The sequence below is a fragment of the Juglans regia genome, chromosome 2 (assembly GCF_001411555.2).
Source record: "Juglans regia cultivar Chandler chromosome 2, Walnut 2.0, whole genome shotgun sequence".
Lineage (NCBI taxonomy): Eukaryota > Viridiplantae > Streptophyta > Magnoliopsida > Fagales > Juglandaceae > Juglans > Juglans regia.
In genome coordinates this window covers 34906105-34930374 of record NC_049902.1, presented here as the reverse complement: position 1 = coordinate 34930374, position 24270 = coordinate 34906105, and the positions used below count along the sequence as shown (strand labels likewise).

The 24270-nt window shown below is 29.9% G+C and overlaps 1 protein-coding gene across 1 annotated transcript; it reads right to left on the bottom strand.

The window, feature by feature from the left end:
* Positions 1-12577: 12577 nt before the first annotated feature.
* On the bottom strand, positions 12578-14803 carry LOC109013614 (transcription factor ORG2-like). The gene is made up of 3 exons (XM_018995761.2): positions 14461-14803; positions 13373-13741; positions 12578-12911 (listed from the first exon to the last, which is right to left on the bottom strand). The coding sequence occupies exons 1-3, from the start codon at positions 14755-14757 to the stop codon at positions 12777-12779; spliced, it is 801 nt and encodes a 266-aa protein (XP_018851306.1). The 5' UTR covers positions 14758-14803; the 3' UTR covers positions 12578-12776.
* Between the last annotated feature and the right edge of the window lie 9467 nt (positions 14804-24270).

Here is a 24270-nt window from a genome sequence, read left to right as displayed (position 1 = left end):
ATGATTCAATTAGATCACGCACTCGTCTATATATATATAATATATATGAGATTAATAGCTAGTAGATAATCTGATGAAGATCAAAGAGAAACAGCAACAAAGAAAATAAGAATCAATATTCGCAATGCAAGCATTATTATATCAGATTATATATGCTTGGGCTTCTGGCATTTTTTAGCCATCCGAGTCAGTAGTTCAGCTTTTTTAGGGGAAAAACCTTTCTCACGATCGTGACGATAACGTCGAATCAAGAGAACTAAAGTGGATAATATCTGCCTATTATTTAAAAGCGTCTATATGTGTACTATTTATTATTATTTATTAATAGTAATAAATAGTAAAAATGTTTTTATTTTTTTATTTTGTTTTCTCGCATATTTGTTTAGTTTTATTGTTTTTTTTTTTCGTATGAATACCAATGTGCGACGTAATACTACAATCATACGTGGAGAATGAGAGAGAAAAGAAAAGTGAAGAAAAATATTAGTTTTTAGATTTTAAATTTCAACCCTTCATCTTTAATTTTTAGATTTAATCTAACGGTAAAAATTTAACTATTAATTTAAAATAACATAAAATAGATAATTAAAATATAAATATTATATCATATACTTAAAATTAACTTCAATTTATATATATACTGTCTATATATTAAAAGAGGCTATCCTATTACTGTTCATCAACATTAATGAACAGTAAAGATGCTGTGTGATTTTTTTTTCGCATATTCCTATATTGTTCATGATTGTTCATCAATAGTAATGAATAGTAAAGAGGTTTTTTTTTCATGTTTGTTTTGTTTTTCTGTTTCTTTTTGGGTTCGTCTGTGTGAATGCCAATGTGGAACGTAATACCACAATCGTGCGTGGGGAATGAGAGAGAATGAGAAAGGAAAAGTGGGAAAAAATATTGGTTTATAGGTTTTAAATTATAACTCTTCATCTTTAATTTTTAGATTTAATCTAACGATAGAAGTTTAAATATTGATTTAAACTAACATAAAATAGATAATTAAAATATAAATATTCTATCATACACTTGAAATTAATTTCAATTTATAAAATACTAATTTTTCATCATTAAATAAAAGATAAAGTTTTACTGAACATTTTTAAGAGAATAATATTATATCATACACTAAAAATAAACTTTAATTTATAAAATACTAATTTTTCATCATTAAATAAATGATGAAATTTTACTGTACATTTTTAAGAAAAAAAAAACTATCTAATTAATTTAAATTTTTAATATAATTTAAATTTAATAATAAATAATAATTTTATTTTTATACATTAGATTATTTTAATATTTGAAGTTACATTTTATTTTTTTCTTCAATTTTGGCAGATGTGGCAAACGTGCTCTGCAAGTTTACCACTGCTAGTATATATATATATATATATATATATATATATATATATATATATATAGATAATACTACTCTTCCCTCTCTATTTTACTGCTCAACTTTACCGTTTTGATTTTTTTAATTTTTACTTAGTGATTAATAAAATACTTTTTAATCATATTATGATTTTTTTATTTTTTTATTTTTTTAAATCTTTAAAAGTGTTAAAAAATAGATGTACGAAAAAGCAAAAAAATAAAATAAAATAAAATTCTATAACTAACGGTAGTTGGTAGTTGGCAGCGGTGACTCTAACAGGACTTTTATATATATATATATGGAAAATGCTAGAGCTCCCGCTGGGGGCTCCCGCTGGGAGCTCCCGCTGGAGCTCTAGTGTATTTTTTTATGTGTATTTTTTAATTCTTTTTTTTATGTAGATGTTTTTAATGATTTTAAATATTTTTAAAAAATAAAAAAATTTATAATATTATTAAATAATACTTGCTTAATCACGAAGTAAAATATAAAATATTTTTATATGATTTTTTATTTTACTTCGTGATTAAGGAAGTATTTTTTAATAATTTTTTTTTTACTTCTTGATTAAGAAAGTGTTTTTAATAATGTTCTAAATTTATTTTATTTTTTTAAAAATATTAAAAAATATTAAAAAAAATTATATAAAAAACAACTTAAAAAAAACACATATAAAAATACACTACAACCCCAGCGGGAGCTGTAGCAAGATCCTATATATATATATATATATATATATATATATATATATGATGAATGATGTAAGAGGAAGATAACGAGCGGATTGAATTATATTTATATAGCGGGGAAATATTGATGAAAATAAAAATAATCCCTACGTAATGAAATTTCTCTTTTACTAGATCTTTTATTTTTTTTATAGAAATTATAAAAAAAATATTAATTTTATCTATATCATGTACATATAGAAGCAAATTAATTTTATCCCAGTCAGACCGTCTTCGCACCCCTTAATATTTAGAAAAATTCTAGTATGTCGTCTTAATTTACTTCCTCACTTTAACTGCTTATATATTTATTTATATTTGTAGTTAATGATTAAAAAAATAATTTTTAGTATATTTATATATTTTAAAAAAAATTAATATGTTAAAAAAATATTAAAAAAATAAAAATAAAAATTTGTGATAGGCAGCATGCTCAGCGCACAATCATTGTTGGACAGCAGCCTAGCACTACTCTAATATTTATTTATCTAATTAACTTCTTTGTTTGTACGTCTACATTAATTATATATAGGCAGATTTTTCCCCTATTTAATTTATTAACTAACTGCGCGCAAGTCGAACTAATTAATTATGAACAATACATATATGCCCACACAAGCATATTCACCATATATATTATATTCTTCACGAAATGGTCAAGATCATAAAGATTTTGAATTAACCTATAAAAAAAAAAAAAAAGGAGATTCGATTTTTGAACGCCCTAATCATGACGCCCTTGTACGACTCCGAAATACAGGATCATAAGAAATCATGATTTGATCGGTGTGATCAAGCAAATTATCGTATTTCTATGATAAATCGTCGTGATTGTATTCTATTGGACAATATTTTTCAATATCTGCAAGATAGTACTTTAATGTAGAGAATGAAGGATTAAGCTGATCATGAATCGCGAAAGTGATCATCAGCATGGCAAATCGTTGGATTTATCTTGCTACAAAGTGTTCTATTTGAGAGCAAACTAATAATTAGGAGGAGGATCAGCAATTAATACCACCACTGCACGGCCAGATCAATGAGAATCATACATTTTATTTCCAATACTGCTCATTTCATCAAGGAGAAAGGTACTTTTTTCCCCATGGAAAAGACGGGAAGCGCTGCTGGTGTTTGGATGATTCCGTTTTCAAATCCAGCTAGGCTGTAAAGTGTAAACAGAATCACAGATGCATGGAGGCAGTCCAGCCTTCTCATCCGTGCACGTTCATTCTCCACATTACATATACGTAAACACCTATAATATAGTACTTATTTACGGGATTGTTTGGATTAATTGAGAGAGCCTTTTAATTTATTTCATTTTATCTAATTATTATAATTTTTTTAAATTTTCATATAAAATATAATAAATAATTCAATTTTTAAAATAAAAATAATATTTTTATATTTAACTTTTCATTTCATCTCATCATCTCGTCTCATTTCAACTTATTATCTAAATTTCCCTTGTATTTTTCTTTAATATATATATATATATATATATATAATATAATTATCATATAAAGTTTTTTAATCGCTATTATGCGGCTCCAATAATACAGTTCATTTTACTCTATTGACGTGGCCGCACTAGTACCACATGATACGTAGTTTATTAAAAGTAAAAAAATAAAATATATTCAAAATGCAAGAAGGTAAATACTGTAATGTCCTAGGTTTTTTTAGCTTTTACCATTTTTAATTTTTTTAATAAATCTCGTACGTAGGATAAAATGAGCAGTATAACTAGATCACTGCATAATGGCATTTTTCTTAAAAAAAAAATAAATAAATAAAAACTAGATTTTTTAAAGCACTAACGATGGCTTATTCATATTAATTTTCATCTTCATATTTACATAATATGTTTTTAAATTCATCTACATTAACTTATGCATCTCTAAATTTTTATATAGTTAGTTTGAAGGAATACTATTCACTCATTAAACTTTATTTTTAATATTTTTTTTCTCTCTCGTACTCATTAAAATCAATTTCATGAAATTTGTATTAAGATGATTTCGATTTATAAAATTTGTGTTAAGTTGATGATACAAAATGTTTTTTAATACATATTAATATATATTTATTGATAAAATTGATCATTTTGATATATGAAATTGGTAATATTTAGATATATGGAATTGATATTTTTGAGCACATGGTGCTAATTATTTGTAGATGTAGCCGTACTCATTGTAAAATATATAAAAAATAATAATTTTAAGAATACTAATATTTTATTATTATTTAGTTTAAAAATGTATAATTCAATATGAGAGTTTTTTTTAATATGTAAAATCAATCTTTAAATAAAGATTTGATTTTAAAGATGAAACCAATACTAATGTTCAGTCAAAATACGCCAGGCAGAGCTGCATGCATGTCCGGACGTATTCTGTGGGGACTTATATATACTATATGGTCGACTAAAATGAGCCTTTTGAGATTTTGGAATTGGTTTTACATTTGAGGATCATATTCTTAAACTAAACTGAAATGAATGATTTTTCTTCAAAAATTTACCCAGATTTTGTCTCTAAATTAAACCTGATCAACAGTCAAATTTCATATAAAGGCCAGAGACCATAGCTAGGATTAGGAAGAAACACATTGTTCAACCATATAGGCATGTACCACGATTATTTTGGAGGGGCCCTAACTGTGCATTATTTATCTCTTTTTTATTCTTCCTTTTTCAATCCCATATTGCCAATGATTCTAAGATAAGAAATAAAACCAGATCGATGTGCTCCGATCTGGGAGGGCCCCAAACCACGGATTGTCCTTTAGATCAGGGCCCCTCCTAAAGGGTGATTTGGCTCCATTTTGTCAGACATGATTAAAGATTCAAGCTGATCATGGAAAACATACAAAATTACTGATAATTCTTAAAATCGAATCTAAAAGAAAGTTTCAAGTTGTTTGATCGATATCTTAATCTCATTCTCAGTACCAACATCGGCAGAAACTATTTATGCATATGTACGGAAGATTATAAGCAAGGTTCATGATAAGTACACGTACAATAATTCCTTTTTATAATTTTTTACCCAACTATGCATTAAATAAAACGTATTTTTATAAAAATATCTTATAAAAATATCATCATTTTATAGAATATCCACATTTTAAAGTACGTTCGTAATAATTTGCTTTTAGAAAAAAAAAATAGCAGCCAAAATTCTTGATAGGTAGAAAACCTAATCATTTATCTCATCATGCCATAAACTTGATATTACAATAAATTAAGGGTATTTCGGGAACGTAATAGACAGAGAGAGAGAGAGAGAGAGAGAGAGAGAGATTAATACGAGCATGGGTAGGCCAGCAAGGAAGGTAAGGAAAGGGACTAGGGATGTGAGTTGGTTCGCAAATAAGTTCGAAAAGGTCAGGTTCGATGCAGCTTCGTTATCTTGTTTGTTTCTTCATCAATTATCGTAAATGCATGCATTGCTTGACCTTATATCAATTCAAGTTTTCCTGCCAATTGATTGAGGAGTACCTTTAGCCATTAGAACTCATCAACTAGTACTACTATATATGTACCTTCTATTTTGTAATTAACCTGGAACCTCTCTCTCTCTCTCTCTCTCTCTCTCTCTCTCTCTCTCTCTCTCTCTCTCTCTCTCTCATATATAAACGGCACTATGACATATGTATTACCGTACGTGGAAGAAATAACTAAAAAGAAATCGAGCAATATTCATTATAATTAACGTCACACCAACCCCAAAGTCCCTATCCTTGGTACGTACGTACGTAGTCCGACTAAGGGCAATCATGTTCAATATGACAATATTAGTAAATCACGATCGGTTTAGTGGAGCTTCAACTTCCTTCACAAGATCGAACGCTGCATGTAGGAATTAGCTAGCTAGGGAACTGTTGGGAAAATTAATACAGCGGAAGGAATAAAAGTAGAAATAAAATAGCACACTCTTGCACTCAGTGATACTAAAAATTTAACGTGGTTCGATAACTGCTTACATTCACAGAAAAGAACTTCACTAATAAATAGTAGAACACAAAAAAATATTACAGAAGAGGAGGATCACATTCTACTCAACCCAACTCTCTTATTTTCTCTCAAAGCTCTCCCGAGTCTCTCCCTTTTCTTTTCTCCTTGACTGTGTCTGAAGCTATTGTATGAAGCTTCAATTTATAGACGATCATATATCACCTACCTGTATGAATGCATTTATTTGCATTCAATTGGTAACTGTGGGCGTTGGGGTGCTAAGCGCTGGGAGATGAGTGCTGAGTAGTCAACAGGGCATGGATTCAACAGAAACTCCATATTAACTATAAGTATGATCTATCGACTATTTATATATATACATATATATATATATATATCTCCTTATACTTAAAAGAAGCTATAACGTGAACAGTAGTTGTAAACAGTAATCGTGAACAGTGATAAACACAGCAAAATCACAAAACCAAGGCAAAATCACTATATCTCCGCGTCCCTCTCTGCATCCTCGGAGCAAAATCACGGCAAAATCACCATAAAATCATCACAAAATACCACAAATTAAAAAAATACCACAAAATCACAACAAAAATACCATAAAATAATAAAAAAATCACCACACAAATCACGGTGGTGAAGGTGGCCTAAGGGGGAGTGGGCGTCCGTGAGGGAATGTGAGCATGCATGGTGGCTCGGCTGGACGTGTGGATGGCTACGAGAGGTGGTCGGTGGCGAAAGGAGGTCCCGATGGTGGTGCGGTGGCCAGAGGAGGTGGAGCTCCGTCGTGAGTGTGGAGAACCCGTGCAAGAGAGAGGTGGATTTCGTGGGAGCAAACGGCAGGGAGATGGAGGTCGAGCTCGCTGGAAGGGGATGGCCGGTGGCAGAGGAGGCTACCGTGGAGGTGGTGGCGCCGAAGAATGGTGCACGGCGGCACGGCAACATCAAACCCATTCGGACTGTGCACAGTCAAGAGAGAGGAAGAGAGAGCGTGAGAGAGGGAGACCGGTGTGGGGGGACTCGCCGGAGTGAGGTGGTGCCGGTGGAAGGGGCAGTGAGGCTCATCGACGTACGACGGCGTCGAGCTGGGCAGAGGAAGATTCGGCTGGGAGAGGGGCAACGTACCGCGTACGCGTGAGCTGAGGGAGGAGAGAGAGAGAGAGAGAGGGGAGGAAAAAGTGAGGGAGAAGGAAGAGGTTATAGGTATTTATCCAGTTCCTTCGTCTTGGGGTCTTCAAAATGATTTAACAATAAAATATTAAAATACTAATTTGAATATGCATAAATATTAATTTAATTAAAAATATTGAAATAAATTAAATAAACGATGAAATTTTATTAAATATTTTTAAGAAATTAATCTCAACCTTTCATTTTAAATTCTTAGATTTGATCTAACAATAGAAATTTAAACATTAATTTAAACTAATTTAAAATTTAAATAATTAATATATAAATATCATATCATACATAAACTGTCAAATTTAATTTATTAAATACTAATATTCCATCATTAAATAAATGATAAAATTTTACTAAATATTTTTAAGAAATTAAAACCATATAAATAATTAAAGTTTTAACATAATTTAAATATGATAACTAAATTAGGCAAACGTGCGTGGGGAAGGAGAGATCAGGAGAAAGGAAAAGTGGGAGAAAATGTTAGTTTTTAAGCTTTAAATTCCAACCCTTCATCTTTAATCTTTAAATTTAATCTAACGGTAAAAGTTTAAATATTGATTTAAACTAACATAAAATAAATAATTAAAATATAAATATTCTATCATACACTTAAAATTAACTTTAATTTATAAAATACTAATTTTTCATCATTAAATAAAAGATAAAGTTTTATTGAACATTTTTAAGAGAATAATATTATATCATACACTTTCAACTTTAATTTATAAAATACTATTTTTTCATCATTAAATAAATGAAGTTTTACTGAACATTTTTAAGAAAAAAAAATTATCTAATTAATTTAAATTTTTAATATAATTTAAATTCCATAATAAATTATGAACATGAATAAATAGTAATTTTACTCTTATACATTAGACTATTATAATATTTGAAATCACAGTTTATTTTTTCCTCCAATTATGTTCATGTCATGCATTTTGGAAAGGAAGGCCTCGAATAATGATCGATTAATATTCCTTGATCTGCATGCTGATCTATTTGTCTATATTAATATATATGATGTATCCATTTTGAAATTGACTGTATAACTGATAAAAAGTAAATAAATAAAAATTAACCTAGCTAGCTTTATGAGAAACGTGAGGGTAAAATTAATGAGTTAACCCAATGACAATGAAAGATTAATTAGCGTCATCAATTTGATAGGTATAGATATGTGATCTGGCAGATTTAGACATCACAACTTCTTTGTTTTCTTATCTAATTCAGTACCAAGGAGAGAGAAAGCTGAGAGATAATTAGCTGTGTATAATTTGACACTGCCGAGTAGGCGTAGTTATATATATAGAGAATTGTAAGTACTGGCTGGCATGCATATATATATATTCCTCATAATTCGTGACGTGATATGATTAGAAAACGGATCACGTTGATCCTTTCTACTTCAATATATATTGGGGTTTGAAGAATATTTTGACATTGAAAATAAAGCAATACTTTATGACGGGGCATGTATATTTTGCAAACAGTGACAATAAAAATTACATAAACATTAAGTTAGACATTTTGAGCCAACAATCACTTGTGTCCTTAAATCTAATGGAAAGAGAAATATTTAATCATTTATATTTGTCTTAATATCCTTCTTACGTGTGTATCAGACTCTCACTCAATATATAATTGAGTATAACATATGAAATATTTAATTAAATAAATAAAATATAAGCTCAATCTTAACACATTTATTCTAATAGATTGATATTACGTGAAATCATCCATTTTTCAAAAAATTTAAATTAAGATCACTGCTACATGCATCGCACTCCTCTCCTTTTTTCCTGTCAGGACCCCATCCTCATCTCTATTTTTTTTCGAAATCTATTTCCATTATGTGAATCTCTCTCTCTTCAAGCTCTCTCTCACCAACCCCGCCCCCTTCTCTCTCTCCTCCGGCTCTCTCTTTTCAAGTTTTGGATTGGCTTTATTTTCACTTTATTTTTTTATCAAATTTTCAACATGCAAAGGCGCAAAAAACAAATTAACAAAGAGAGAATTTAGAGTTGATTTTTGTGTTTTTATATTTTCATTGATGATTAATCCGGTTTGTTACGTTAAGTGTGTGGTGTAGAATATGTGAATTGATTGCTGAGAAAATTTTTTCTTAAATTAATAAAAAGAGATAGATTTAATGATTTATATTTATTTAAATATTTTCTTAACTACGTAATATAAAAGGAAATTTGAAAACAAATTAAATAATCAAGGTTTGCTTGACCCAAGCCAATGAAGCCAATATTCTCGCTGCTTTACCGATCACAGACATGATTTGATTCGCGACATGTCCGGCCACAATGTGAACAGAAAAGCCCCACCACTCATGGATAGTCGATCTTCTAGTAAGGCCGTAACACTATCTATTATTATTGTTTCAGCTGCTTCCGCATTGAAGACTCATGACTGATAGCTTCTGCATTATGATTTTTAATGCTGATTGATTTCAAGACAAGATTATAAAAAAACACTCTATTATTTGATTGATGGTCAGGAATGCTTCCCCGGGGCCAAAATGTCCCTCTTTTAATTTGGTATTGGACCATTCTCGATCATGTAAAATAATTGGTCAGTAAAAAATATTTGAAAATTTAGACTTGCGTAATAATTTAAGATCTCAAAATTATTTTAATTGTATATATAACAGATATGATATATTAAGATTACGTTTAAATGTTGAGTTGAATTTAATTATTTATGAATAATAATAAATTAAATAATAAAAAAAAATTATGTAAAGTCTATCTAAATTGAATTTAAAATATATTTAGATATTAAAATGAGTTTAATATTTTTTATAAAAAGTTGAAAAAGATTATAAGTATCACGTGTAAGGAATTTTTGGGTTGAGATGAATTTAGTAATTTAAGAGTTAAGTGTTTAGATGTTATATTCAACTTAAAATTAGATTAAATTCAATTGAGTCTTACAATTAAACGTAACCTAAATTATATATTTAAAAAAAAAGTCAAATTATGATATTTTGTAATTTTTTTTTTTATAATTTCTTTATTTATAGTACTAGTACCTTCTAATATCCTTTGCAAACTTGGCTCTTCGGCCTCACCTTTCTAGTCTTCCATTCTAATTTACTCCAATTTCGAGAAAATGTTTCAATTAAACAGTATTGTTTCAAATAAAGGGCAGAAATGCATACCTCCAATGAACACTGATCACGAGAAACTGGTACCATTTAGTTGCTACGGTTTTTTGTTTGGGTCATGAATCATTTGATCAAGCTAGCTAGCTATTCATCACAAATATGGTACTATTGGAATATAATTAATAAGGAATTAGAGGAAATGATGGGCTGGCACTGCATGCCCAATAACCATTGAATCTCTCTTTACAAAAATAAAAAATAATTCAGAAATGATAAAAAGTGTTGTTACATTTTACGTAATGGCACAAGTCATGTATGTGTTATATGCAGGAGCAATATTATCAGTCCAAGGAAAATGATATATACTTGAACCACCCTTCAAACAAATTAAATGTTTGAGATTTTTTTTGTTTACTTATTTATATTTCTTTTTTTCAGTTCTTGAATTTTATACCGAAAAAGTGAAAATAAAATAAAATAAAATAAAAAAATCCGGTATAAGAGTGGCTGGGCTTTGTTTATTCTTCAGACAGAGAGTATCATGATTCTATATATGGAGCCCCTCATTATAATTTAGTCTGATATTGGTCGAATATAGAACAGGACCACATTTATCCCCACCATGCATGTAGACGATCATTGAGGTCACGAGGGAAAGCGAGAAAAAAATAATAATAATAATAAAAAGGGACCACACGAAAAGCTAGCCGGGTTGAAGTTTCCTTCATAATGCAGCCAGTTTGTTTATGTTATTGTGTTTGGTCACATTCAAAATATTGTTGTTTTCCGGGAAAAGCTGATCAATTTGTTTTGACTGGTTTTGAAGGTATTCCAAGTTGATAAGGATTGCTGTCAATTCCTCCGTACATCTTATGTTGCGAAATTTCAACATTAATCTCTTCTTTCCCACGGCTCAAGCTTTCTTCCACCAAACCAAAAGCACCAGAAATTTTTACCCAATCTATCTTTCATTTTATGGTCCATACGAATTCTCTTTCCGCTACCGGAGGCTCGGACGTGGTAAGGACTAACTTACTAAGGAATACGAATACTTCTGTCTGAATGAATGAAAAGTTAAACTATACTATGCTTTTTTTTTATGGACCTTGGATTAAGAAAAAATAGTAATGTTAGATACAATTTTAAAAATATACAAATCTCGTACACTTGATTTATTGAAAAAAAGTAAAACTCACCATTAAAAAATAATTTTGTTTAATGTAGGTCTTAAATTTATTTACTTTTTTAATAAAATTGTGCTGTACTTATATATTCTAAAAATTATATATAATATTACTCAAGAAGAAAAAATTATAAAATATAGACGAAGTTATACGCGTCTTTTTAGTTGTAAATTGGTGTGAATAACACCAAGAGTGACTATCATACTCACTTGCAAATAAGTTTTCGTAATAAACAATTTTCATTGTTCTCTGTACTGTCCCGTTTGGATTTAGAGTTAATCTTAATTTATCTTATTTAATTATTATATTTTTTAAAAATTTTTATATAAAATATAATAAATAATTTAACTTTTTTAAATCTTAAAATAATAATAATATTAAAAAATAATATTTTATTCAACTTTCATCTCAATTCACTATCTAAACTTCACCTAAAGCCATCATGGACACCTATATATCATGGGCCTTTGGACCCAGCACAGACACTGGATCAACTTGATGGAAACAGAAAAACCGGTCCAAGAAGAAGATATAGGCCCGTAGATTTTAATTTGAGCCTATTCTTTTCTAGCTGTGGTGCTGAATCTATGGCCCTGCCTTATGGTATTAAGGAACGACATATGTAGTATGTACAACCTAGTTATTATGTGGAATAGATAACCTATTGGCTATGGCCTCCTTCTATGTAGTTTTTCTTTCTATTACGTTAGGGATTCGGAGTCTCCATGGTCAAATATTAAAATACAAAGTTATTTATTTGAAATAAAATTATGATTGGTTATTAAATTATAGTATGTATAAAAATTAAATTATGAATAATTTTGTATCTATTATTTTTTAGTATCATTTTTTACTCTACAATGAAAATATCGTAAATATTAAAAAATATAAGACGACGGTACTTGAGAGTTCGTATAATAAATATAATATATCTAACCCAAACTTTATTTTTCAACATTTGTGGATAAACTTACAAGGCACATGAATATATTTTGTCATCATTAAATAGCTGTTCAAACATGCTCAAATATTAAATGAATTGTTCGAGAACATAAAGGGTATTATAATAAGCTCATCCTCAACTCATATTCGAATAAAATTAAAAAAAAAACAAGACTTAATCAAATTCGAACTGGTTCCGCCTAATCATCTTAAATAAGCCAAGGATCAATAAACATGATCCTATCAAGACTTAATTAATAGGTAAATCCTTGAAATGTATAGAGCCAATATATTCGTGATTCATGAACTCTTTTCCCTTTTCATATAATGACTTGAGCTTCTCATTCAAAACTACTTCACGCTCCAATCTACTGGTCCTTTCCACCTGTAGAATATTCCAAATATATGAAAACACATATAAACAAGTATGGGCTCGTTTGGATAATAAGATGAAATTATTTTAAATGAGTTTGAATAAAATCTTATTTTTTTAATATTCTTATTATTTTAAAATTTAAAAAAGTTAAATTATTTATTATATTTTGTATGAAATCAATTTGAAAAAATTATAATAATGAGACAAAATAAATTGAGAATGTTTCTATAACCAAACGAGACCATATCATCATTGTCTAAGAAACAAGTGAATAGACTGAAAAGGTAAGTTAAAACATAGTTCTTTTTTCTCGAAGTAAAAATGAAGTTGTATTAATTTGACATGATCTAGAGGTGGAAATTGAGCACAACTTACAAACTAACTGTTTGTTCGTACGTATATAATTATCCATTTAATTTTGGTCGAAAGAAGAACCAGTGAATAAAACGATACATGAAAATTACATATACCTGGAGGTGCAAATTATAAAAGACCCTTCCTGATCCGAAGGACCCAAAGGAAGAAGCATTTAGCAGTAGAAACCCATCTTCCTCTAAACTAAGCAAGATCTCAGCTAATGGACTCTTCTGAACTTTATATGTGGATATCTGTATCGTAACTTCGCTATCGTTAAGCCAATTTGTCGAAACAGCAGATAAAGAGCTGCGAGATGACATATCATGATGCCTTTGATATTCTTGCAGATGAATTTGTTCTCCCAGCCTAGAAATGCTTGATAAAAGCTCTTCCTTCTTTTGAATCAGCCCCTCTACTTGCTGTCGTAGTTCTGGTATGAATTTTACCACGCGTGAAACTGTGGCCGGAATACTTAATTTTTTCTGCAACAACCAACATCAGCAATAATCATAATCATGATTACATGAAAACCACAAATAAATGGGATATAATATTGCTTAATAAGTTCTTGTGCTGAACACCAATTAGTACTGTAGTTTACCCAGCAGATCGAGCACCAGACCAAAATCGTCGATCGAGGGCAACAACACAAAAGATCATGCTTAGAAAGAATACGAATCGAATCAATTATCGTGTCTATACTAATTTGATTTTCTCAAAAAGTTAGCTGGTAAATATATGATTTATACAAAGTCTCAAATAGATAAATCATGAACAAACTTTTATAAAAAAATATACTCCATTTTGAAAAATTATAAAGTAAAAAATAAAAATAAAAACTATTTGGATTCATTTTTTTTTTTATAAAGAACTTGTCCTGAATTTCTCTAAACTTGTATATTATATTACTGTTGTTAAAATAATTAAGCAGGTAACATGACCAGCTGCTTCGCAAAAGAGAATCTCGACATGGGCCGTATTGGCAACTGGCAAGATATCAAGGGAAAAAAGTTGCATCCCTAATTTCCTAGGACTAATAATCATGTTTTCCACTACTTAAATACTTCCCCATGACAATCAAAGTAGGCCAGCATTGGAAACTCTTCTAGTGGCTGCTTGAGCTTTCTTCCTTTAATTTGTTCCCATGAAACTGATGTAAAGAAAACCAAAACAAAAATATAGAAAGATTTTGCATGTGTACCGTTTGATCAGCCGCAGGATCAAGTAAAGAACGCAGAGTAAGATACAAATTGTTCATCTTCTTGCGACGATCTCGCTCGTTAGCATTGTGGTAAAGTTTCTTTATCATGGTGGGGTCGCTGCTAATTGACGTGCATGGTGTTGAGCGATTGAGCTCGGCGTTTGGCTCTGGTGGAGGGTAATGATCACCAAATATCTCTGAATAGGCGTAGCTTTTGATCTGCGCATGGCTTCTCAGATCCTCCTGATTTAAAGGACTTGCAATCATGCAAAGGGATGTGGGCGGTGATGCAAACATGATAGATCAGTCTGTACGTCTGTCTCTGGCAGATGGGGCATATCGATCTTCCAAGAAACTGAGCTCACTATGAATGGTATAAATATAGAAAAAATTCTGCAAATCACTGAGTGACCGCAATGTATAAAAAAAAAGTTAAAAAGTACATTGATTTGGTAGACTTATACGTACGCCAATGATATGTTTGTTGTTTGATTAATAGAGTCAGATATTTCTTATATATATATATATATATGACAGCCATTATCTACCAAGAGTAAGATATATACACGTAATTAGTTCCATTTCTTTCCAAAAAAAGTTCCATTTATTATAAATTACCAAGGATGGGAAAATGACACATTATCTACCCTGGATGTGCCGTGTGCGTGCGCGTTGCGTGTATGAGAGAGACGAGAGAGAGGGGGGCATGCCATCGTGACATCTACTGACGTAACAAGTTTAAAGGAGAAAAAGAGCGAGCAGGCGGAAGGGAGAGATGACATTCAACAAAGAAAAGATCTACGTAATTTTTTACTATTTATATAACCTTCACATATCACATATTTTTTAATTTTAATTTTTGTTATTAAATATTTAATATATGAATAATAAATAAAAAAATTAAATTATTTTAAAAAGAAGAACGAGAGAAACGATGTAAGAGCATTCTCAACTAGTATAATATAAAAAATATAAATTATTTAAAAAATTATTCTTAAAATGAGTTACATCCTATTATATAAAAGAACATGACAATAACCCGCTTATGTAAGTTTTTTATTATTTATATTTTATTTACTCCCTCATTTACTTTTATATTTACATTTCAATACAAATTCTTTTTATTGTTCTTCATTTAAAACACATATATTTTATTTTTTCTAAAAAATATCTTGAAAATATTATTTATCCAATTTTTTCACATTTTGATTTTATTTGGCTTATATTTTTTATTTTGTGTATATAAGACTGAATTATATTACATTATATATAATAATATATTATAAATATAAAAAATATATGGATATTACAAATTTATTGGTAGAAAATAAATGTTTAAAAAGACTAAAAAAATATTATTTAAATTATATAAATAAAAATAGATATGTTGGTGTATGATATATTATTAAAGTCAATATATAAAATAGAAAACATGAAGTTTGATGATGTATTTTAAATAATAAGATAAATTAATTATTGTGAATGCTCTAAGATTGGAACCAAATATATCCTCTCACCCCTCTCTTAGTTAGAGCATTCCAATAGATTATGTTCTATCTTTTAAAATATATTACGAAACTAATTAAAAATTTATAAATTTGTATACATTGTCCACTAGATGGCTATATTGTAGTAACTGTAAATTGATTATAAAATACATAATCCGTTGGAATGGTGTTTTGAGCTATTTTCTTCAAATTTTACATTCACAATGCATTTTACAGAACCCCGTGAGAATGCTTATTGGGTAGAAAAGCAAGTCAAAAAAAAATATATATATATATATATATATTATATGCTTAACCAATAGCTAAATAAGGCCCCACTAGTTCAACGAGGCAACAGTGACTGACCTTTTTTTATAATATAGGTAAACAGAAAATAATAAGTATGTCTGGTAAAAGCGCACAAATAAACTGAGTAACAAGGTACGGGTCTGGGTCAATGGCGTTTACCTAACCAAATTATTGAACCTAAATAAATTGTCGGAACCATTTGGTTTTTTTGGCTGTCATTATTTTTAGAGTTTTGCTACAAGGAAGCAACCGGGGTGGGCAACTCCGGGAAATTGCCTGCCACGTCAGATGATAAATAAAAAAAAATAAAAACTGAAAAGGCAAAGATAGAAAAACATATTTCTTTTCGTGTCTTTCAATTTCAAGACAAAGAAAACTTTGTTGAGAGGATGCGTGATGCTCTGAATGTGAAAGTAAATGCAGATTGGGTAAATGAAAGAGTTGGTCAAGAGGTTTGGGAGAGTGAACACTATCCTTCGAGCCATGCAAGTGATGTTGGGATCTTGGTATAGACAAAGAAGAATCCTAAGACCTGGACATGTGAAGCCAAAGAAAAGAAATGGGTATAGACAAAGCACTGCTGGATAATGAACAACGACAACACCACATCTGCTTTTTTACCAATCTCGAAATCTTGGTCTCTGCCTTCCCTGTCATTTTTTTCCACTATTTTCAAACTCGGCCTCTAGATTATTGTCATCTACTGGTTTGTATTGCATTAATTTTTTTTACTATTTTTATCTTTCAAAATATTTGAATGCGTTGTGTTTGGGTTTAGATCTTGTTCTTTTTCAACGTATTTCGGGATTTCTTGAAAATTCGTCTGTGTTTCATGTGGTTTCAGGGCAAAACACAGATTTTTAGAGAAGCAGGGGATCTTCACTGTTCGGGAAAGACGAATGAGAGATTTCGACGTCGATTTCATAAGGAGACTGGAGTGTTGAAGACAACGGTAGGGAGATGAGTGTTGAAGAGGTTGAAGATGAATGGAGGCAAACACAAAACGGGACCGTTTCATTTTTCACAAGAGCAATGGTTCCCTGAGGTTCCCTCTCCCAATTGCATATAGTATTTTTTTTTATTTTTAATCGGAGCGGGAGCGAGGAACAAGAACAATGTGTCCTTGCTTGTGACATGGCACCTTATCCACGTGTACAAAAAGTAGCCAGCCCTGCTTTGGGTTTGTAGGATCCATACAAAACAAATGCACTACGACGAAATTTTTTGTTCTGAATTAATTAAAAGACAACAAATAATTAGGTGGAGTTTCTTCTTGTGAAATTTAGGTCCTGCCAATCTTCAGCTTGCTGTTTAGTTTATAGTTTTCACAAGTACTTTCTCTGCAAACATAAAAGTAAACGCATTCTCCATTGAGGATCTGGAGAATATCTCCATGTAAATTTGCCGCGTAACCAGTTATAAATTAAGTCTTTATTAACACATCGATCTTTATTTTTTTAATGTCTTATTTATAATTAAAGTCTTTTTTTTCAAATCAAGTTTCGGAAGATGACGAAGAATTTAGCTATCGCAATTTGCAGACCAAGTTGCCGGAAGCTCGAGATCAGATCTCCACAGATCAGAAGGAAGCTGAATGCATGGCCCATGCATTTGCCCCCCGGCAACCTAACATGTGTGATGTGTAACCTAGCTACCTGAACTCCGATCAGCAAATTACGAAAATCCCACAGAAGGCAGCTGGCCGGCCGGCCATATATGCGTTGGCGCGTTGAGCCTTGGGACTTCGGCAAAGGAGGTCGACATCAAAATAAAAGCTCAATACAAATAAAAACAATAGAAAAATGTACCATTGACGAACTTCCGATTGGGCCGATTCAAAGACTTTCACATTATTGACAAATTCAACAATTTAGACAATTAAATTAAGAAAATGAAAATCATGATCATAACGTACTGGATATTAATTAATGGCTCATCAGAATTAACTTCTTTATGCATGACGAGGTCCATCGAGTCTTCTCGAATCGAAGATATGTCTTATCGCAAGTATTTATTTAAGACATGATCATGTTCTAAGAAAACTTGCACCGTATGACCTTGACAAACATTTTAATTAACCATGCTTGTGAATTCAATAATTAGAGAGAGAGAGAGAGACGTCGTCACCCGTTCGTCCTCTTCTTGAGAAATAGTACTCATGAGGATATATAATGTTTTCCAAGTATCTAACTTTCGAATAATATAATATAAATAATTAAATTTACATATTTTTATTAACTTAAACATCTTTTGAGACAATTGCTTATTTTACATAGTATCAGAACAAAGATCATGAGTTCTTAATTATTTAATTAAATATTTCACGTGTTTGACCATCTATTAAAAGAGAGTCTGACCCATATGTGAGGACGAATATTTAAAATATAATATAAATAATTAAATTTATCTCTTCACATTATCAGTTTAAACTTTTGAGATAAATGACAATTTCACAGTCAATACATGGTGTAGAGGTTAATGTCTACATGACGTAGAGAGTTCTTAATTATGGAGGGATATCAAGACGGAAAATTCTATACTCCATACCACCATCTCACTTTCATTCCACTAAGTAAGATGTGACATATTTATTACCATTGAATGATCATTTATTACATACTTTTTTATTATCTAATGATGATGAATTTATCACATACTATTTAGTATGATTAAAATAATATGAAAATATGGTGTATAACATTACTCATATCAAGACAATGTGTCAGAGGAGGGATATCTAGACAGTTAGTCGTAGGCATTAATGTTAGCTAAGGGTCATAAGGGTCTTTAAGTGCTATTTGGAACTAAGGATTCAAGTTTCTTATAATTCCTGCATAAATGTTAGCTAGGGTCTAAAATGAAATAGAGAAACATCTAAAGTTGATTCCATAAAACTTAACAGTTGTTTTAATGATTTTTTCGAACACTATTAGTTGTCATGGGGCTCTCTTTATGCGTATATATATTAATTTCCCACACTAAAACCAAAAAAATCCTAGAAATCCAAATCTAACATTTCAGTTTAATTTATATCATCAAAAGGTCATTTTTTAAATTTCCAATAAGAAATACAACATATATATTACTAATAGAACTTCTTAGTTACAGAATCCCAGCGTTAAATAGAGAGTTGATTTTGATTAATACATTTGAAGATTGCCTCGTTTGTTTTTAGAGATGAAATACAAAATTTTAAATTTTTTTTAAAGTTTTGTACGGTCAGACACTCTTTGAAAAGTGTTGAGAATGTTATAAAAGTGTTGAGAATATCTGAAAACTGTTGAGAATATTTGTGAATAGTTATGAGTAGAGATTGAAGTAGGTTTGTGGGTCCCATTGAGAATATTTTGAGTTGTTTGGATGTATGAAATATGTTGAGTGGTTGACTTTTGGATAGATAATTGAAAAATATGTGAGTCCTATCAATAATTAATTTTTTTTAATGATAATTTTATTTACATATAATAATGATAAATATTATAGTGATTTTATTTTTTATTTATATATAATAGTGATAAATATTATAATGATTTTATTTTTTATTTATATTTAATAGTGATAAATATTATAGTGATTTTATTTTTTATTTATATATAATAGTGATAAATATTGTAGAATGTTTGTGAATAGTTATAAGTATGGATTGAAGTGGGTTTGTAAGTCCTATTGAGAGTATTTTGAGTTGTTTGGATATATGAAGTATGTTAAGTTGTTGACTTTTGGATAGATAATTGAAAAATGTGTGGGTCCCATCAATGATTGATTTTTTTTTAATGATGATTTTATTTATATATAATAATAATAAATATTTTAGTGGAGAGACTTTGAAGAGACTTTGGTACGAAGATGGTTCACTGTATTTGGCATGTGGAGTATTTTCATCGGTATGAGAATACCTGAAAAGTGTTGAGATATCTTCGCTATCCAAACGTAGTCATTATTTTATCACTATTTATCAACTGTACTATATACAAAAAAAGCTGCCAGTGGAGCCGTACTATTTATCTCTCTTGAGTTCATCTATCAGCACAATACCGTTTATAGAGTGGGTCCCAGTGCCAAATACTCCTTTCTCTTTCCCATGTTCATCTTTTGACAACAAATATACACAAAAAGCTGCTAGTAGGTCCCAGTTTGTCAAATACTATTTCATAAAATATTAACAAAAAAAACACACAATTATTAGTGGGTCTCAATTTTTCTTTTTTCTACAAAAAAGGTCAAAACATTTTCATCTCATCTCTATAAATAAACACACATTTTAACAAAATTATCTTATCTCATCTCAACTCACATATCTCAATACTATTTTACACATGAATAAATATAAATAGAAGTCACTATTGGGAGTATATATTTTGCACACATGATGTGGCATCATGTAGACCACACATCTCCCAAAGTGAGTGTTGGGAATAATTAACTAGAAGCAGCAATGCAGTGAATGTAAAGTGTGCACTGCTATAGTGGCTTCTCACTAGTATTACTTTTTACACATATATCAAAAAATCTCATCTCATATCATCTACGAAAATAAGCAAGTTTTGGATTCAGAGATGATATTAAATAGTTTTAGAAAAAAGATAAAAGTTAAAAAAAATATTGTTAGAATATTATTTTTTAATATTATTATTGTTTTGTGATTTGAAAAAGTTGAATTGAGATTTACTTTTTACACATATCTCAACAAATCTCATCTCATCTCATCTACGAAAATAAGCAAGTTTTGGATTCAGAGATGATATTAAATAGTTTTAGAAAAAAGATAAAAGTTTAAAAAAATATTGTTAGAATATTATTTTTTAATATTATTATTGTTTTTTGATTTGAAAAAGTTGAATTGAGATTTGAAAAAACTGAATTGTTTATTATATTTTATGTGAGAATTTGAAAAAGTTATAATGATGAGATGATATTAGATGAGATGAAACACTTTCTGAATCTAAATGGGACCTTAATACCATAATTCTATGTAGAAATTAGACTGAAGATTAAGATGGGAATTTGGCATGGAGTGGAGCTGAAGTTTTCACTTAGGCCCCGTTTGGAACTTAAACCTGAACTGATCGGTTGCATAATTTTAAGCTGAATCTAACATCCAAATATCTAATTATCAAATCACTAAACTAATCTTAACTCAAAACCTCTTTACACGTGGGACCCACAACCATTTTCAACTTTTCATAAAAGGATAATGTTTAATCCACAGATAAAGGTCACCAAAAGTAGCCGCCGATTTTTTTTTTTTTTACTTAGTGATTAAGGAAGTATTTTTAAATGATATTGTAATTTAATATATATATATATATATATATATATATAAAGATATAAAAAACGTATGAAAAAAAAAACAAAAAAAATAAAAAAACAAATTTACTCTCTTTGGTGGCCACTTCATCTGTGGACCTAGCAACGTCCTTTCATAAATATATTTAAACTTATTTAACATCTAAACACATTTAAATTCATCTTAGGTGGGTCTTACAAAACTTATTACACCATCTCAACTCACTATTATTTATAAAAAATTTAACTCATCTTAACTCAGCTCAATATTTAAACGGACCTTATTGGCTATGTTATGGACTACTATGTGAATCCATTTAAAAATAAATAAACTGTGTACCTCTTTTTTGGCCAATGACTTTCTATAATACACATATTTTTCATTCGAAAGCAACTGCATTTGGAGCCCAATTTACCATTGTTATAAGCTCACTATGGTACTATTTTTTCTTATCCTTTTATCGTGCTTTCACGTTTATTTTCATAATTCTCTAACTAATAAGTCATTATGTAATTGAATAAAATTTGTTATGTTAATAAGAGTTATATAAAATATTAATATTTTTTCGTACTAGCTGATATTAAAGAATTATAAATTAGTGCTGTGTTGAATGCAGACATGCAGTATCGATCGATACTGCAGTATCGCGAGAAGCAATATTATAAAATATTTTTTCAGTAGTCTTTATTTATTTTCGAAATATGGTCTTCATTTTTTAACAAATTAATTTTGGACATAAAAAGCCATCATGACACGATTGTGATCAATAGCTGAGATCCCATGGTTAGAACGTAGAGTAAATAAATTTGATTATTTTTTTTTTCAATTTATTAAGCACTGGCTTTAGAGGTCCTCTTTGCTGTTGTTGGGTCTTTAACAGCCCTCAATAAAAATAAGTCACGTATGAAATTTTACATTAGATGTAATAAAATTATCTCATATGATAAAACCATGCTCAGTACAGTCTTTTTTTGCAAATTTTCTCTCTCCTCATTCTTAGCAAACTCTCTCTCTTTACAAGCTCTCTCTCATCACACTCGGCACAGTTTCTTTCCGTAAGCTCTTCTTGATCTCCTCATTCTCAATAAAATCTCTCTCTTCATTCTCAGCAAATTGCTTCTCTTAGTTAATAAAAACTTACGATGTTGATTTACGTTTTTTTTTCTTGATTTTTTTTATAAAAAAAAATAAAAATCGACGTACAAATGGTGTCACTGATTTCCAAACCGTTGACAAACTTATTTGCCAAGAAGCTTATAGTTTAGGGAGAGAGAGAACTTGAGGATGGTGGAGATAGGCTTGCACCAGGAGAGGGTGAGGGTCAATCGTAGAGGGAGAGGGTAGGGGGCTTCAAGGGGAAGGGGTGTGGAGAGGGAGGGCTGGGGGAAATTTTGTTTCTTTCAGCATTTTTATCAACTATTATGCATGCATATGGGCTGAGAAGTGGGAGCTTTACATGACAAATATTTACTAGAGGATTGTTATTTAAGAGAGATCAGACCGACCGGTGAGAAGGTTTTTTCCTAGCTTTATATATGTGTAAATGACGCATTTTATACCACCAACCGTACGGATAACTTGCAGCAATGAAGATATAGTGTTGATCGCCCTGGATAGACTCTGAGTCAGTAACAATATACGAATAAGTGTATATCAAAATGAAAATAGAAATATTTATTACTTTTAGCAAGTTATTTATAGAAGGATGTAGCGTAATGACAACTAATTATGATCACCAATCTTATATGCTTATCTTTCATAATCTTTTATTAACTGGAGAATATGTTTCCTGTTTTATAAGAATTATCTTGCTCAAAATAATTATATCCAACTGTGGGCCTTATCTCCAACTCTTTGGAGATATCTGTCGTATAATTGTGGTCATGAACTCTTTGTCCATGGGGTTCTTAACCCTAAGCATCGGGCTAACCTTCTTACTTAGTGATGAACAGGGTATGTTTGGCAAGTGAGAGTATCTCAATTACTCTCACTACTATTCTTTACTTTATTATTACTTTTTACCTATTTTTTATTACTATTTAATATTTTATTATTACTTTTTCATTACTATTCACAAATATTCTCAACACTTCTCATTACCCAAACGTACTCTTAGGGCAGGTTTGGGGCCAAAACCAAAACACAAAATTCTCATCTCATCTCATCTCATCATTACACTTTTTTCAAATCTCCATACAAAATATAATAAACAATTCAACTTTGTTAAATCCCAATACACATTTTTCAAATCCCAAAACAATAATAATATTAAAACTTAATATTTTAAACTTCAAAATAAAATACAAAATTCTCATCTCACCCCCCAAACCTACCCTTAGTCTTGGAGCTGGGCTCAAAGCCCGGGGAGTCAAATGTCCCCTCCAATTTGAATCTCTCTCTTTTCTCGTAGCATTTTCTCGAATTCGAATTATGATACAGCACAGAATAAACACGGAATGATGCACGGACAGGAAATATTTTTTTATAATTTTCATTTTTCTTAAGGAGAATTACAAGATTCACAAACAAATCTCATACAATAAAAATTTTCACAAATTGACTAAATCATAAATTAAATTATATATTATATATTATAAAATAGATATAATATATAACAATAAATTTAATCAGTTTATAAATCTTATTTTTATAAAATATTATTGTGAACCAAATATATATTTTTTCAAATCCAATTTATAAAGTTGAAACAAATTTTTGTTACTGTTC